At 45.6% G+C, this 19,177-nt stretch overlaps 1 protein-coding gene across 2 annotated transcripts in view; it reads right to left on the minus strand.

Moving 5' to 3' along the window:
• LOC115099247 overlaps positions 1–19,177 on the minus strand; it is a 503,007-nt gene that overhangs the window by 220,932 nt on the left and 262,898 nt on the right. For both annotated transcript variants that reach the window (XM_029616734.1, XM_029616743.1), the window contains one exon: positions 18,696–18,850. In XM_029616734.1, the coding sequence (XP_029472594.1) occupies positions 18,696–18,850 (155 nt within the window). The remainder of the gene's footprint in view (positions 1–18,695; positions 18,851–19,177) is intronic.

Raw genomic sequence — 19,177 nt, forward strand, 5'->3', positions numbered from 1 at the left:
TAAGTTACTGAAAAGCTCCAGGCAGGAATTGTAAATTTCTACTGAACACTTTATCCTCTATGAGGTTACATATGCTCTAGAATTGGGCTACTTTCAGGCCTAGCAATCAATCTATCATTTATAAACTTTTCCAACTGAAAGGGCTGAAAAAGGTATAACTTAAATCTTTAAATTTAATGAGGCACTTGCAGGGAAATCTGAGGAAAATCTGTGCACCCAATTGTACTACTTTTGATCTTAATTCTAGAAATTGTTTTCTCCTGAACTGTGTTTCTTTAGCAAAATCGGGAAATATTTGTACTCTCATAACCAAAAATACCTCAGCTTTATTACGAAAATAAGCTCTGAGTACCCAATCCCTAATAGAGTCCAGTAAGAAAGTTATTATCAATGTTGCAGGTTGGGCCTCTTCTTCTGCAGATGTTTCCAAGATCTCAGATAAATTTAATGGAGATAACATTTGCATTTCTCTACCTTCAACTGGAACTTTTTTCCTCATGGGCAGGTAATAAATCTTCGATAATAGGGGAAGTGTAGCTTGAGGTAATTTCAAACTTTCCAATGCAAACTTGGTCCACATTTCTACAGGAGTGACTGTAATTTTTCTAGGAAAATTGATTAACCTCAAATTTTTACTTCTCTGTTGGTTTTCAATATTTTCAAATTTCCTTAGAAAGTATGAATTATCCTTTATCAATCCTTCATGTTGCTTTCTCATTTCCCCCATTTCTGATTTTAATATGTCCACTTCCCGTTTATTTTCTATGGTTTCTTCTTTCCATTTTAATATTTGAGGATCCAATTGTTTCATCTTCCTTACTATATGTCTAATTTGTAAAGACACATTTTTATTCAAAATCTCAATCGCCAACCAGATTGATTCTAAAGAAAAAGTTTCTGGTCTTACCATGGGGCCAAATCAGGTTCAAATTCCTGCATCATGCCTTCATCAATATCTTCTCCATTATGCCAAAAAACAGACCGCTCTCTAGCTTGTGTTTCTCCTCCTTGAGGCTCCTCTCCGTCCAGCCCTGCAGCTCCTGGTTGCCCTGTGCTGGTCGGATCTTCCTCCGCTCCTTGCAGGGCCCCCTTTCTAATGTGACCTAGAAGCACCTCTGGGTGGGTCAGGTTAGCCGTCCGACTTGCTGCAGGGTTCTGGATCTTGTTTTCCAGCGGAAATAGGGTTGAAATTCCCTTATTAATAAGGGGGCTTGAAGGTTGGCTGCTGGCTCCCAGAAGTTTTCCTCTGGACCATAGTTCTTCCATGCTATGAGATATTCTAGTTTATTGTGTCTTCTGCAAGAGTCTAGGATTTCCCGTAACTCGCAGTGGGAGTCTTCTTCTGAAGAAACCTCTGCAGGTTTGGGAGGCTGTCGATAAGGGCAAGAGAGGAGTAATGATTTTAAAAAGGAAATATGGAACACATTATGGATCCTTAATGTGATGGGAAGTTTGAGTCACTGACAGGTCCCATTTGATGCAGGACTGGGAAAGGGCCTAAAAATCTGTGTGCCAAATGAAGAGAAGGAACTCTGAAACACAGATTCTGTGTGCTTAATCACACCAAGCCTTCCACTTTGAATTACGGAGCTGGTCTGCACATTTTGGCAGCATACTTCTTAGCCTGAGATGCTGCCTTAGAGATCAAACGGTTGGTTTGCAGCCATAGATCATGGAGTTCTTGGGCAGTGAAGCATGCTGATGGACAGGGCACAGAAAGAAGCATCAGTTGAGGAACTCGTGAATGTTTGCTGTACACAATATAGAAGGGAGAGGAGCCTGTGGCACTACTGACATGATTTCTGTTTGAAAACTCGGCCCATGTTAAGAGAATGAATCAATCATCTTGTCTTTTGTTGACATACAGGCAAATTAAAATTTTGAGAACTTGATTGATTTTCTCTGTTTGGCCTTTGCCTTGAAGATGATTAGCAGCGGTGAGATCCAAGGTAATGCCAAGTTTTTTACAAAGACTTTTCAATATCGGTCTGTTAACTGGAAGCCGTGTAATTTAAAGACTTGCTGAATCAAGGGGCATGATAGTTCAGGAGCAGAAGGCAAGCCTGGGATAGAAACGAAATGTGCTTCTTCGAGAAAATATCCATATCACAGTGTAGCCATGTGAGCAAGGGAGGTCTATTATAAAATCATTGGCAGATGGAGCCACAGATCCTTCGGGGCTGGTAAGGCAAATGTTGCTTACCTGTAGCAGGTGTTCTCACAGGACAGCAGGATGTTAGGCCTCACATATGGGTGACATCACAGGATGAGCCCAATCACGGAACACTTTTGTCAAAGTTTCTAGAACTTTGACTGGCACCTACTGGGCATACCCAGCATGGCACTAAACCTGCAGCCAGCAGGGGTCCCCCTTTAGTCTTGTTTAAAGCTACAGGAAGTGCCAAAAAATAAAATAAGAACATGAACCCAACACCGCGGGGTGGCAGGCAGGTTTCATGAGGACTAACATCCTGCTGTCCTGTGAGAACACCTGTTACAGGTAAGCAACATTTGGTTTCTCACAGGACAAGCAAGATGATAGTCCTCACATATGGGTGAGTACCAAGCTGAGGATGTCCGAGAAATGCACCAAATGTACCCTAGATATGCAATATGCATAAGGACTGGGTTGGAATTTGGTAGAGGACATCCTGAATCCTAATGGGCAGGCGGAAAGGTGTTGGTACGTCAAGTTGCAAAAAGATTGCGCAAGACAGATTGGCCAAAGATGGAATCTTGTCTTCCAGCCTTGTCTAAACAATAATGGGCTGAAAAGGTATGGAGAGAACTCCAGGTAGCAGCCCTGCAAATGTCAAGAAGCGGCACCAAGCGTAGGTGTGCTACTGAAGTCGCCATGGCCCTGACAGAGTGTGCTTTAACACGGTATTGAAGCGGAATGCCTGCTTGCTGATAGAAAAAGGATATGCAGTCCGCTAACCAGGAGGAGAGAGTCTGCTTACTCACAGGCTGCCCTAATTTGATGGAATGAAAAGAGACAAACAATTGAGTGCTTTTCCTTTGGGCAGCTATACGGTCTAGATAGAATGCTAGAGCCCGTTTACAATCAAGGGTATGCAGAGCCTGTTTTCCTGGATTGGAGAGGGGCCTGGGAAAGAAGGTAGGTAGCATAATGGATTGATTAATGTGAAACTCCGATACTACTTTAGGTAAGAACTTAGGGTGAGTGTAAAGTACTGCCCGGTCCTGCAGAAGTTTAGTGTAAGGCGGATAGGTAACTAGGGCCTATAACTCATTAACTCTGCGAGCAGATATGATTGCCAAAAGAAAAATCACTTTCCATGTGAGATAGCGAAGATCACAGGATTGGAGAGGCTCAAATGGTGGTTTCATGAGCTGACCCAAAACCAGATTGAGGTCCCAAGAACGGGCCGGATGACGCAGTGGAGGCTTGAGGTGAAGCAAGCCTTTCAGAAAACGTGTTACGAGGGGTTGTACCGAAATAGGAATGTCCCCGACACCTTTATGGAAGGCGGCCACCGCTCTGACATGCATTCTGATGGAGGAAGTTTTAAGACCTGATTCTGACAAGTGCCAGAGATAGTCTAGAAACTTCGTGGTGGAGCAGGTAAAGGGTTCAAGGGATTGAGAAGAACACCATGACTTAAACCTGTTCCATTTATAGAGGTATGACTTTCTCGTGGAAGGCTTCTGTGAAGCAATCAGGACACGGGAAACTGGCTCCGAAAGGTTAAGTAGCTGAAGAATCAACCTTTCAACATCCAGGCCGTCAGGGACAAAGCTTGAAGATTGGAGTGGCACAGGCACCCATCATTCTGAGTGATCAGAAGTGGGTCCATTCCCATGGGAATGTGCCTGCGAATGGAGAGATCCTGAAATATTGGAAACCATACTTGGCGAGGCCAGTGAGGTGCTATCAGGATCATGCATCCCTTGTCCTGACATAACTTCACAAGAGTCTTCGAGAGAAGTGGAAGTGGAGGGAATGCACATAGGAGACCTGTTGCCCATGAGAGGGAGAAAGCATCTCTTGGCTGAGACTGTTGGCTGCGAGTGAGAGAGCAAAAGTTCTCTATTTTGCGGTTTTGAGGTGACGCAAAGAGGTCTATGTGAGGATAACCCCAATGTTGGAATAGTGAGTCCGCTACTGTGGGGTTGAGGAACCACTCGTGCAGATGGAAAGCTCAACTTAGCTTGTCCGTCAACACATTGTCCACAAACAAGCAAGTATGTGGCCCTGAAGTACATCGAATGGGAGAGGGCATCCGCCCATATCTGTGCAGCTTCATGACACAGTAGGTAGGAGCCCGTCCCTCCCTGTTTGTTGATGTACCACATGGCCACCTAGTTGTCCTTCTGAATCAGGATGACCTGATTGGAAAGACGATCCTGAAAGACCCTGAGAGCATATCTGATTGCTCGCAGCTCCAGGAAATTGATTTGGTGTTTGGCTTCCTCCGGAGACCAAGTTCCTTGTGTCTGCAAATCAGCGACATGGGCTCCCCAGCCGAGGTTGGAAGCATCAGTGTTGAGAATTATTTGAGGTCTGGAGCCTGGAAGGGTAGGCCTTGTAGGAGATTGATTTGATTTTTCCACCAGGCTAGAGACTGACGAAGTGAGTCGGTGATATGGACAGTGGTCGATTAGACGGACTGAGTCCATTGTGACCTCAGAGTCCACTGGGGGTAATCTGCACTGAAGATATCATTTGTCCCAGGAGGATGAGGAAGTGACGTGCAGTCGTGCGGTGTTGAGATTGAAGCTGGTATGTGAAAGAGATGAGAGTGAGAGCTCGCTGTCGAGGCAGAAATGCCTTTGCCTGCAAGGTATCCAAGTCTATCCCTATGAATGATAAAGATTGAGATGGGACGAAGCAGGATTTCGCGTAGTTGCCGAGAAATCCTAGCAAAATCAGAGTTTGTAAAGTAAGACGTAGGGACGACAGAGCAGCTTGCTGAGTGGGAGCCCTGATCAACCAATCGTCTAGATAGGGGTAGACATGAACACCTTGAGTCCCGAGGAAGGCTGCTACTACTATGAGGCACTTGGTGAAGACTCGTGGTGCGGATGCCAGGCCAAATGGTAGCACTCAGTACTGATAGTGCTTGGGGCCTACCACAAATCTCAGGAACCTGCGATGCGATGGAGTTATCGCAATGTGTGTGTATGCGTCTTGGAGATCGAGAGAGCAGAGCCAGTCTCCATTTTGCAGAAGAGGAAGGAGGGAACCCAAGGTTACCATCTTGAACTTTTCTCAGTGGAGGTACTTGTTGAGGGCACGTAGGTCCAGAATTAGAAGAACGCCGCCTGATTTTTTGAGGATGAGAAAGTACCAGGAATAGAATCCTAGGCCTTGTTGGGAGTAGGGCACTGGTTCTATTGCTCGCTCTGGACTGGAGGAGGAGGGAGACCTCCTGTTCCAGGAGCGGTGAATGGTCAGATGTTCCCCAAGTCAGCAGATGTGGGGAATCCGGTGGGATGGAGAGAAAGTTCAGGTGATAACCCTGAGAGATTATGGCAAGGACCCACTGGTCTGAGGTGACTGTGTGCCACCTGTTGTGGAAATGGCACAATTGACCTCCCACTGGTATCTGAGGCAGTGGGGGCTGGCTGCTGCTCTCTATGCAGGAGTCAAAAACCAGAAGCAGGGCCCGGCTGAGGAGCTGCTTGCGGCTTTTGTTCCAAGGTTGACAAGACTTGGCCTTTTGGAAAGGTCTCGAGGAACGAGTTCTAGACGGTGGTGGATAGGACTTCTTTGGACGGAAGAGTGACTTTTTAGTATCCTTCCTGAAAAGCTGTTTGGAGGAATACTCAGAGGGCATCAGAGAGAGCTGGCGAAGGGTCTCATGATGGTCCTTGAGTTCCGCTACCGTCCGCTGAATCTGTTCGCCAAACAGATTGTCTCCTATGCAGGGCAGATCAGATAATCTGTCTTGACTTCAGGGCGCAAGTCCAAAGATTTGAGCCAGGCCCATCTTCTTGCCGAAATAGCAGTTGCACATACCCTGGAAGCAGTGTCGAAGAGGATCTTATTTCATGCTTCCCTGCCTCGAAACCCTTGTGTACCAGGGTCTGAAGCTGTTCCTGGAATTGCTGAGGCAGGTACTCTGCAAAGTCCTGTATCTGCTTGAATAAGACCCTGTTGTACTGGGTCATGTACAGCTGGTAGGAGGTGATCCGAGAGATAAGCATTGATCCCTGGAAGACACGCCGGCCAATGGCATCCAGAAATTTCTGTTCCTTACCTGGGGGAAAGGAAGAGTGGGATATTGATCTTTTTGCCCCCTTTTGGGAAGATTCTACAACCACAGATTGGTGATCCAGCTGAGGTTTATGGAATCTTGGGGCTGACTGGACCAAATAAGTGGTATCAGCTTTTCTGTTGACTGGAGCAACAGAACCAGGGTGTTCCCAGTTCTTTTTGAGGAGATCCAAAAGAACTTGGTGAATAGGGATGGAGGTTATTTCCTTGGGAGCATCCAGGAATTGTAACAGCTTCATCATTTGGTGCCTATCATCTTGCTCAGTCTGTAATTGGAAGGGAACCAATTCATACATTTCCTTCACAAAATTTATGAAGGACAAGTCCTCTGGAGGAGAACGCTTCCTACTTTCAGTAGGAGAAGGTAGCGATGGTAAATCATCAGTGTCTTGAGATGAATCGTCAGTCCAGGTGTCAAAGGGATCAGCACCTGTGCCTGTAGGAACCTGAGAAGGACGGGACGATGGTAATCCTGAAGGTCCTGGTCTAGGATCTGAAGGCATCGAGGGAAGTACTGGAGGCACCGATGAAGGCATCGAGGGCACCGGTGCAGGCATCGAGGGCATCGATGGATGGATTGGTGGCGCCGATGGGCGCATCGGCATCGATGGTTGAGGCATCGGAAGGACGCCCGATGGAAGAATGCAGAACAGGGTAAGCGGGGAAGGCACTGGAGCCATCGGTGGAAAAGTGGCTATGAGCACTTCCATTTTTGAAAGCAGCGGTGCCAATGCTGCCGGAATGGGATCGATGGTCGGTTCCGCGACCGGCACTGATTTCGGCGCCGGGGGACCTTGGAGTCTGTGCATCGCCTTATCGATGGCCTCCTGAACCATCCGGTCCAGTTCTTCACGGAGACCTGGAGCAAGCAGCCCCGGCTCCGGAAGGGAAGAAGGAAGCAGAGGCATAGCCGGAGGGACCACCGTTAAAGGCGGAGTCGCGGCTCCCGATACTTGTCCGGGTGAGGGTTGCCTCAGTGACCCGCAGAAAGGGTCGATGCCTTTTCTGGATGGGTTTTCTTCAATGGCGGCTTGGATGATGGCAAGGTCGAAGATATTCCTTCCTCGATGGTCCGAGACTTGCGGTATCGATGCCGATGTTTTTCTCTACGATCCCCTCGGTCCTGAGGGGGAGTAGAGGTAGTCGAAGGCCGAGAAGTTGTCGACGCCGGACAGTCACCGGCCAGTGGCTGATACTGGTGTGAAGTGGATGGTGCCAGTTCAGACGACGTCGATGCAATTGACGGCGTCGGAGTTTGAGAACGGAAGAGATGTTCCATTTTCTCCATTCTGGTCTTGTGACCGTTTGGTGTCATTAAGGCACATTTGGTGCAAGTCAGGACATCATGCTCGCACCCGAGACACATTATACAGACTTTATGCAGGTCTGTTATGGACATGGTGCGAGTACAGTCCAGGCACCGACAGAACCCCAACGCCATGGCCTTTGAAAAATTTAGTCGCGGTACGGTCGACGGCCAGTAGGCCGCAAGGGCCAAACTCAACGGGAATCGATCGAAAACGGGTAAAAACTTACAGGAGTACCGCGGAGTCAAAAATTCGAAGGAGGGACCCTTGTAGGGTATGAACGTTTTTAGTAATTTCGTGAGGAAAATTCCTGTCAGGAATCTCTGTGGAGCACCTTAATCCGCATGGCTACTGCTGCATGGAAAAAAGAAGACTGAAGGGGAACCCCTGCTGTCTGCAGATTTAGTGCCACGCTGGGCATGCCCAGTAGGTGCCAGTCAAAGTTCTAGAAACTTTGACAAAAGTGTTCCGTGATTGGGCTCCATCCTATGATGTCACCCATATGTGAGGACTACCATCCTGCTTGTCCTGTGAGAAGAGAGATAGAGGGTACTGTTTATTTTTTGTGATGACATTAAGACCCTGGAGGTCAATACAGGGCCTCAGAGTGCCATAATTTTTGCCCACAAAGAAAAAATCCACTCCAGCGGGGGAAGAAGATAGCCAAGTTCTCCTTGATGTACAGACTCATGGCTTCAGTCTCTGGAACAGATAACAGTTAGACCCTTCCCTACGGGGACACCTTGTCTGAAAGAAAGTTGATATTACAGTCATAACAGCGATGTAGGGACAGGGTTTCAACCTGTTGCATCGCGTATACATAAGCGAATTCAGCATACTGTGACGAGAGCCCCAGTATAGTGGCAGCCAGAATCAGGTGGGTCGGTGGATAACAGGGTGTGAGACAAGTGGTGAAACAAGAGGAGCCCCAACGTGTCAATTTCAGGAACTGTTGGTGGATGCTTGGCTGGTGTTGTTGAAGCCAGGGTAACCCAAGGATAACCGGATTCATGGCTTGGAAAATCACATAAAAGGAGATGGTCTTGTGGAGGAGACTGGTCTGAAGAGTGAGAGGCACTTAACCAATGAAAGGAGGAGCAGAGGTGATATGATACAGACTTTCAGATACTTGAAAGGTTTTAATGATCCAAAGGCAACGACAAACCTTTACCATAAGAAAAAAATCAGCAGAACCAGGGGTCACGATTTGAAGCTCCAGGGAGGAAGATTCAGAACCAATGTCAGGAAGTATTTCTTCACGGAGAGGGTGGTGGATGCCTGGAATGCCCTTCCGGAGGAAGTGGTGAAGACCAGAACTGTGAAGGACTTCAAAGGGGCGTGGGATAAACACTGTGGATCCATAAAGTCAAGAGGCCGCCAATGAAGAGTAGGTGACTCGCCAGAATGATGGCTACTGCCTGGAGACAATACCCTTATTCAATAAACATACACATGGTTACTGTGACTCCAACATCACTCTAAGCTTCAACAGCAAGAGGAAATGTGGAAAAAAGGATTTGCACTCACAAAGACGGGAGTAGCTGGCTTGTTACGGCGGTTACTACCCCAAACCAAATAACCAAATTACTACCTCCACCTTCCTCTATTCCTGATGCCTTTCAACTAGCTTGATCACTCCATTCTTATACTTCACTTTCAATGCATATCCAGCATAGTTCTCTGCTTCAACAGCAGGGGAGAAGAAAAACTGTTACTTCACACATCCAGCAGAGCTCTCTGCTTAAACGGCAGGGGAGAAGAAAAAAGGGTTCGCACTCACAAAGCGGGGAGTAGCTGGCTTGTTACGGCGGTTACTACCACAAACCAAATGTACCTGATACTTCACTCTCGACGCATATCCAGCATGGCTCTCTGCTTCAACGGCATGGGAGAAAGACTGATACATCACGAATTTCCAGCATAGCTCTCTTCTTCAACGGCAGGGGAAAAGAAAAACTGTTACTTCACGCATATCCAGCATAACTTCAACGGCAGGGGAGAAGAAAAAAGGATTCACACTCACAAAGCGGGGAGTAGCTGGCTTGTTACGGCGGGTACTACCCCAAACCAAATGTGCCTGATACTTCACTTTCGATGCATATCCAGCATAGCTCTCTGCTTCAACAGCAGGGGAGAAGAAAAAAACTGATACCTCACGCATATCCAGCATAGCTCCCTGCTTCAACGGCAGGGGAGAAGATAAACAACCAATAAGGGCTGTATAACATAATCTGGGTAAAAAGAAATAAGCATGGGTGTAGCTTGCTTATTGCGGCGGTTACTACCCCTACTACCTCTAACTAATCAAGCTAGATATTTCACTTGGATGCAGCTCCATCACCGCTCTCTACATTAATGGTGGGGGTGGAAGGGAAATAGAACCAAGAGCTAAGAGAAACAGATAAGTATGAGAGAAAAAATGAGGGAAGCTTGCTGGGCAGACTGGATGGGCCATTTGGTCTTCTTCTGCCGTCATTTCTATGTTTCTATATGTTTCTATGAAAGACATCCTGGAAAAGTATCTCTGAATAGAGAGGAGATGTTTATTGCATGTTCCAGGATAGTGGTAGGAATCTGATATTTATGAACCAGTGCTTGGTCAATGAAATTCCGTCCCACGCCAGAATCCAAGTAGTCCTTTATATCCAGCGGACAATGCTCAGTGGAAATGGAGATGGGAACCAATAGTTGTGGGGAGGCGAGGTTCTGGACTACAGTTGCCTCCCCGAGCAATCCTAGGCACAGGAGTTTACTGATTTCTTAGGGCCCGGTAATGCTAAATGTCCATGACTAGTGCAGTATAGGCACATGTGCAGCTGCCTTCTTCGGAGCTCCTCCTCCAAGGAAAGTTTAGCTCAAACCAACTGATTGGGCTTTTCTGGTACTTTGGATTCTGGAGATGACCCTGGGATTGGACGTGACTGGAAATGGGGTGCCAGTACCACCAGGCACCGGATAACTTTATTCTCTTGAGCCCTTTTATGGAAACGATGATCTATGTGACCAGCCAATGAGATCAAGGCATCCAATGAGTTAGGAACATCTTGGGCAGTCAATGCATCTTTGATTCTGCCCAAAAGGACTTGCCAGAAAATGGCAGTAAGACTGTCCTCTCCCCAGTGCAGTTCGGAGGCAAGCGTGCAGAACTCTATGGAATACTTCCCAAGAGTTTGGAAACCCTAGCAAATCCAGAGCAGGTCAGCTGCCAAGGAGGATCTATGACCAAGTTCTTTGAAGACTAATTGAAATTGATAGAGGAAATCTGGGAGACTCTGAAGCAGGGTGTCCACATTCCCATATGGGAGAGGCCCAGTCTAGCACAGTACCGCCTAACGACGATCAATGGGAAAGAGACTGGACTGCAGCTCAAAATGCATGCAGCATTGATTGATGAATCTGCAGCATTCTTTGGGATCCCCTGATAGTTTGGTGGCAGAGAGAGCTGTGAGACTGCTCGAGGTAGAGACACAGAGAGGGGAGGAGGCAGAACTGCTGGAAGAGGTGCCGGTGCTGGTGTCAAGGCATCCATAAGGACTGCAAGTCTTTCAAACAGATCAGTTACCTGTTCAGGACCCTCTACTGTTCTTGGACACACTAGGCCAGGCCAAGAATAGCCTGGAGTGAGATCAGGTCCACTGAGTCCATGGCCTCAGCAAGCTATAAGATCTGTGGACCCATGCTGCTGTGGTGAGATTGGCTCAACCTACATGGAGACCCCATAGGCTCTAACCAAGAGCAGGCAAAGCTACACAGAGAAGACACTGTCTAGAAGCTTCATTTATTCAAACCTCTTTCCCCTTGGGTTGAGCCCTTGGGTTACGGGGTCTGGCAAGTCTTAGACAAGAGTCTCTATGGTTATAGCACAGGCGTTTATCCAAGGCCAGACTAGGATCAAAGACAAATGGCAAACAGGAACAGTCAGTGTCTGGGCAAGGGTCAGAGGCAGACATCAAATAAGAAAGTTAAGTGTCCAGGCAAGGGTCAAATCCAGAAGTCAGTCTAAGAAGAGGTGAGGAGATGAGGCAAGGAAGGCTGAGACGACAAGGCCAGGCTGGGCTGGAGAGATGAGGCAGGACTGTAATGCAGGAACAGGACTAGCAACACACACTATGCTTCCCGGTGTAGATGATCCATTGCTGAGGCGATGCTAGGGTGCATGGCTGGGCCTTAAGTACACAGCCGCGGTGAATGGAGGCAAGATGGCCGCTGAGGAGTGAACGGCTAAACGCTGAGCTCCAGAACTGTCTGAATTTTTTCCACTTTGCTTACATTTTCTTCTGAATAAAATTCCTTTTAGTGGTATATCATGCCACACACTAAGGGGGTAATTTTCAAAGGAGTTACGCGCATAAATGTAACTACTATTGTAGCAATTTTCAAAAGCCATTTACTCACGTAAAGTGCACTTATGCGAATAAATCCTATGGATGATTCAATGGCATATATTGTAGCAATTTTCAAAAGCCCACTTACTCGAGTAAAGTGCATTTACATGCGTAAAACCCAGATTTACGCATGTAAATGCTTTTTAAAATCCGCCCCTAAGCATAAAGCAAAGATTAGGAAAATTACCTCAACACCTATTTCGACCTCGAGACAGCTCAGGATTGAAGAAGTTTTCGCCGGACCAGTGCTACAGCCTGAGGGAGGGGCCGTTGGGGGAGTCAGCACAGAGCAGGCGCTGAGCCCCCTGGCCGTGGAAACTTCGTTGAGCCCAGGCGCACCAACCATTCCAGAAGCACCGCTCGAGAGTTTGCACCCCGAGTTAATTACAGCAGCTCTCCTGGAAATAAAAACGGCTTCAAGTGCAGCGAATGTCCGGAGAGGGGGTGCCGACAGTATACTACCCTCGGAGAGCTCAAGTTTGGAGGGCTTCAGGAGTTATGCTGGCGAAGCACAGGATCGAGCTTGAGGAGAAGGAAAACCCACAGGGGAAGGAGTGCGAGAGGAAGACATACAAGTGGTATGTGAAGCTTCTAAGTTAAATTCCTCTAAAGTGACTTTAGAAGAAATTTTAAAAGCTATTTCATCCATGGAGAAATCGACATTATCTTCTGAAAATTGAAACAGATATGTCGGGATTAGAACAGAGAATTAATGAGATCCAAAAAGTTCAAGTCAATTTGATTAAATTGGAAAATATTCAGATGATAAAGATGGAAAACTTGGAAAAATATTTGAGGATTTTAAATTTTCCAAAGATGAGGTTATTAGCATAACGTGAACTCTTTAGAAGTTATCTTTTGAATATCTTATAAATACCTGAGCCAGATTTACCTCTTATTGAAAAAATGCATTACTTGCCTCAAAGTGAGCAAGAAGAGAAAGGAGATCGCTCATTTGATTTGACGTTCATTTTGGAAAAATCTTTTGGTCGTGGAAGAACGAACAATGCTGTTTGTACAATTTGTTTCCACTCAGGGCAGAGACTTAATTTTGAGAACTTTCTTCAGAAATCAATCCCAGAAATTTTATGGGTATCCAATAAAGATATTTCCAGATATAACAAAATATCTCAAATAAAGAGGAAGAAATTCCTGGTAATGAGAGAAGAAGTTTAGAAGAGAGGTGCAACGTTCATACATCGTTTTCCATGTTATTGTATAGTTATTTATCAAAAATCTCGTTACATATTCAGAAAACCTGAACAGCTAGATGGGCTCCGCGAGCAGCATTGTAACAGCACCCCCTCCTCAGAGCCCTCCTCATCAGACTCTTCTCTTCGGCTGAAGACAGGAAAATATATCTTCTATACCAGCTGGGGAACTTCAGGGTCCAAACGTATGATCTGAAGATGCTTGATGAAGGAGCTGAAGTGACGAGCCATTTGAAACATACTGAAGACTGGACACAGACACAATAAAACCCAGAAGAAGACATAACCCAGACTGAACTGAAGGCGCAGGTATAATAGTAGCATCTTGAAGAATCGGTTCAATTCTTAAGCTTTCACTTGGTTGTAGCTGAAGTATAGGTCATTAAAGTTGATCCTAGTTTTTCAGTTAGCGCACCGTTGCTGATCTTATAGCTGGAAGAGTTGACATACGTAAATCAGACAGCGAGCTGGTATTGGCGAAGTGAGCTCTGATGACTGAAAGGATGTAGATCAGAAGCAATATCTTAGAGAAAAATTCAATTCCAAGGCACTTAATTAATTGAGTGGAGGTGCGGAGCACAGTAAGGTTGATGTCACCTATAGCAGTAGTGATGGTACTCACAACATTACTGTTTGATATAATAGCTGAGAATGTTGTACCAGAATAGAGGAGTAGCCAGCTTGCATAACTAGAGACAGGTGGTTCTTCAGTAGGCCAAAGGTTTGGAAACAGGACTAACTAAGAAGATGACACTGAAGGCAACAAGCTGAACTTGAAGAAATACCATTACATCCTTTGGCAGCAAATGGTGCATGAAGTTGAATCAGACAAGCCAACTGGACACAAGGTTACCAACAGCAGGTTCAGAAGAGCAGACTCATAACCAACAGAGTGGCTATTAGATGAAAATTCAGTGGAAGGTGGAACTTGACCTTATGCTAGAAGATGGTAAGACAATTGCCCAAGAAGGAATTCCAGGACTAAATCTTACTTAGAAGATATACAAGACAAGATGTTGGTCTCTAGAAACCAGGGAGGTGCCAACAAAGGATAGCTACTAAAAACTGCAGTCCATAAGAACAGGGAGTGAATCTTGATCTCATTGAGGCAACAACATGGGCTGAAATTGGATTTGCCTTGTCTTTTAATGTACACCAGAATGGAGCTAGTCAATCTCCTGGTTACTGCCGCGTGTTACTACACAGATCTTGAATTTGGAAGTCATCCCCACAAGAAGGAATAGCAGGAACAGAGTCTCACACATTGACTGGCATGGCTACGTAACTGACAGAAGAGCCTCTAGCAGTAAGGTGGTTGAGTAGCTGGAAGGCATGGCTTCACCACAAGCAACTCCAGTTGTACATTAAGCAAAGAAATGTCCAAAGCAGTTTCAGGACAGAAAAATGTTTCCTTCCAAACCAATATGCTGTTGGAGATGGAACCTTCAGCAGACTTGGAGTAACAGAAGAACAAATTAAAGTCACATAGCCAAGCCTCTTTAGTCTCACTGCGCTGAGGAAGGTAAGATAGATGTCATTGGTCAGCAATACTTCAAGAGCGGAGGCAGAAGTCCTTGTGGATTTTAGAATGAGCATCTCCATACCACTAAGAGCGGGCAGAGGATACTTGCTGTAATCTCAGAAACGGCATCATTGTTCAAGGTTGAGAAGACTGGGTAAAGTCAATAGAGGGTACCGCAAATTTACCATTGCAGGTGTACAGAGGATTTGCAGCAGTAGTATGTCGCAGAGAAGAGGTTGAAGCTGATGGAGCAAACTCAGGCCTTGGGTGCAGGTGCCTCCTGCTGGTCGTGAAAAAACCCAATGAACCTGGACCAGATGAGATCTTGAAAATCGGATCAAGCACCCCTTGCGGGTCGAGGGCTCTTGATGGAAAAACAGTGGACTTAGAACAAGTAAAAGATGAAACCCTGGGTGCAGGCACCTCATGCAGGTCGTAAAAGTAAACCCAGGAAAAATCTGAAAACTGGTTAAGGTAAAAAATGAGTCCTTAATTCAGATGCCTTCGGAGGGTTGAAGAATGCTCCAAAAATGGACTGAAGAACATGGAAAACCTGGGTGCAGGTGCCTCCTGCAGGTCGTTATAAAAATAAAACCAGGACAATACAGGTGCTCCGAAAAGGAGTAGTTGGCAATTCTAAACAGATGCAGGTGCCTTCTGGGGGTCGTGAGGATCAATTCCAGACAAATTGAAAAAATTCTTGGCAAGAATCAGAAGAAAAAAAATCCAGAAATCTTTTAAAAATTCTTGACAAGGAACAAGACATCAAAAGGGTCCAAAAACTTGAGCCTATCACAGGAACACACCCACCAAGTTCATGGCCTTTGCATCCTGTTGTGAACGTGGGTGTGCGATCGCTTGCTCTGAGAGGATGTGAGTCCTTGGACCACGGCATGGCTCAGGGAGGAGACCCAAGGTACACACCGTGGGAGGTGAGAGTGTCCAAGTACAGGCTGGAGCTAGAACAAGGCGGGACCAGGATCAAGATGAGACTCAGACCTCCCTTGGAATTGCACGCACAGGTGAGACCCAGAAACGCAATGCTGGTCTCAAGAGTAGCCCTCCAGCCACTTGGAAGCCCTTCCAGACCCACCACTTGGGAAGGATGACTGGTTGAGGCCAGGTGGAGGCTGAGGGCAGAAACATGATGAGACATGGAACAGGGGAACTTGGAAGACTCAGACGAGTACTCGAGGAACTTGGAAGACACAGGTTCGGATTCAGGATTCAGGCACTAGTACAGGGTGAGTACTGTATTGCAGTGCACCCTACACAGCTGCCCGTGGCTAGTTGTGGACCACGCCGGAAGCAAAGCAGACTCTAGACGAGAAGATGAAGGTTTGAAGGTGGGAACATGAATATTCAGGAGAGGCCAGTACCGAGACGCACCCTGCACAGCCGCCCGTGGCTGGTTGCGGACCACGCTGAAGCGGAGCAGGCTCTGGCTTGAGTCTATTGCATAGACGGAAGCAGGAACAAGGAGCTCCGAAGACCAGGAACAGGATTCAAAACTCAGGATTCAAGACTTAGGATTCAGGAACAGACCTCGGCATTAAAAGCAAGGGCCTTCCAGAGACTTTCGCTGCAGACAAGAAGACAGGCCTTGTGCCACGAAGCACCCTACACAGCCCCACATGGGCTGGTCACAGACCATGACGGTGGCATGCCAGGAAAGGTGGATGAGAAGGAAACCTGGAAGCGGGACAAAGAGCCGGAAGATGGAACAGCAGGACCAGGACTGGGACATCAGGAACTCAGAACATCAAGAACAAGGAACATCAGGAACATGGAACATCAGAGACATCTGCGAGATGACGAAGGAACTCTAACGAAGAACAAAACCAGGAACATTCTCAGGAGACCAGGAACATCAAGAACATCCATGAAGAACCATCTGGATACAAGAAGACCACAAAGACCTTGACCAGAGACAAGACCACAGGCAACTGTAAAGATTTATTTATTTATTTTATTTATTTATGAACTTTTAATATACCGACATTCGTAAAACACATCACACCGGTTTACAATTAACTCAAAGAAAGGAAAGTTACATTGATCTGATGCAAAGGCTCCAAGGAGTGGAAGCAGAGCCCTTTTACAGGGCTGAAGATGAAGCAGGAAGATGACATCATCTCTTGGGGCCGCAGGGATTTTTCCCACCGCTGGCCCTTTAAATATCCAGAAGAGGTGTGCGCGCAAGCCTAAGCAGGACCCAGGGACAGGCAGGAGCAGAGCATCAGCATTGGCAGTGTTCCTGCCGTGAGAAAGTGGAGCGCAGCGGCACCAGGGCCGCGAAGAGGAGCGTCCCGGCAGCGGCTCAATGCCACGGAGAAGAGGAAACTGCAGCGGCCCTTCCTGCTGCAGACGGTGGCAGCGGCTTCACGCCATGGACAAGTAACAACGGTGGCAGTGGGCTGTGAAGATGGACTGAAGGCAGTCGGGCGCCGCCTGACCAGCGAGGCAGGTGAGAGGCTGCTCGCAGGATGGGCTCCATAAGCAGCATCGTAAAACTTGATTTCATATTTGTGTGGGGGACAAGTGTGAATCAGGAACAGGGTGCCACAGAAGAGGTTGAATGAAGCTAAGAAGAGGTTGTCAGCACATTCTTAATCAGGTGGTTGAAAGGTAGGAAATCCCCATGTTAACTGGCCTTTTATTTCAGGTTGATTAGCACAAGTGATTATCCTGTACCTAGTGTGGACATTATATTTTTTTGTGTTAATGTCCATAAATATAAAAAGATCAATAAGATCTGACACTTAACACCACTGAATTTACAATTCTTCTATTTATGGAATTATACTGATAATTCTGTTGGCAACAAACATAGCTATAGATATATCTTTTAACGTAGCAGTTTCTTCTTGCTCTTTTGATTTTCCAGCACAAACAAAATCAACTTAAACTAGAGCTATGATGTTATGAGCATATATCCACAACAGGTGCTTTATCCCATTTTTACCTCCCATCTAGTCTAATTGTTGCAGCTACAATCCTTAGCTGGGACCACAGACTGTAGATCCCTTAGAACCTTGTACACATGCACCCAGAGTCTGGCCATTAGGTAACATGATCTGTAATGGCTACCTCTCTCCTGGGTCTTGTGAACTGCTGGCAAATAATTTGTGCTCTGGTCTTCATAAGTAAGGTTTATTGCACTCAAATTATGCACTTTATACCATTCCATTTACATTTGAATGAGCCCATTAACAAGAAAAAAATGACATGCAAAGAGTTTTCACCACTGAAGTATAATGTTGATATTTTTGGTAGAAATATACAGAAGTGACATGAATCTTGAAAAATGAAATGAATATGCAATTCATTTTGACATTATTTAGTTATTTATTTTTAATTTTTATAGACCGAAGTTCTTGTAGGAACTACAAATCAATCCGGTTTACATACAACTTTTAAATGCCCAAAAAGAGTAGTGGGCTTTACATAGAACAGTTGAACAATAAAACAGGTAACAATAGAACTAACAATAATGCTGGAACAAATAGAATAGATAACCAATTAAACATAGTAATATAGTAATAAATATTATATAGAAAATAAATATAAAATAAATATAAAAGAGATAGAGTAAATGGAGTGTGAGTACAGTATAAATACAAAAGATGAAAGAGCTCAAAAATTAAGGTACAGTTGAAAAAAATCGTAATAGGAAAAACAGTGAGATAACCCATGATTTGGGTTAAAAGACTTGATTAGGTAGCATTAGATGTCTGGGAAGGCTTGACGGAAAAGCCATGTTTTTAGCTTTTTTTTGAACTCCTGATGACTTGGTTCTAGTCTTAGCTCTGGGGGGAGCGCATTCCATTGGTGGGGGCCTCCTGAAGATAGTGCTCTTTTGCTCAGTGATGATTTTACCTGTGGGGCTTGCAATGTGCCTTTGTATGCGCTTCTAATTGGTCTGGATGAAGTATGAGGTTGGAGTTACATATAGAGATGAAAAGGTCAATGGGGAATTTAGATCACATTATGGCAATGTTTCTAAATTGTAAAAACAGAAAAACATACCTTAAAGAAGCCTCGGCAAGAGCAATAACTCCCACATCTGTTGTACCAGTCCAACTAATGTCTACTGATGACAGGTGTATACAGAAGGTACTTGCATAGAGTAGAACTGTATCCCCTCTGAATCTGGGTCCACTACAGTTTGTAATGTTTAGTTCCTAGATTTGAAAAGAATACATGCATAACTATAATGTTTAACATTAGATTTCATGAAAACGTTATTATCTAATGCAAAAAATGTGAACAAGGATGCAATGTTGATGAAATGTGTTATGAGTTAGACACAAGTAAACTTACACAGAAGGAAAGTAACAAAGTTATATGCTAGTAACGGGTGTTCTTGTAGCAGCAGGATAATTCAGCCACATAAATAAGTGATATCACAAGATGACAAAGAATGTGCTCTCTGAGATGAGAAAGAACTAAAAGTGTTTCCAAGCATGGGCAGCTGCCACCATGCGAATCTTCTCAGCCATTTTACAAGC

This window comes from Rhinatrema bivittatum, chromosome 1 (assembly GCF_901001135.1).
Source record: "Rhinatrema bivittatum chromosome 1, aRhiBiv1.1, whole genome shotgun sequence".
Lineage (NCBI taxonomy): Eukaryota > Metazoa > Chordata > Amphibia > Gymnophiona > Rhinatrematidae > Rhinatrema > Rhinatrema bivittatum.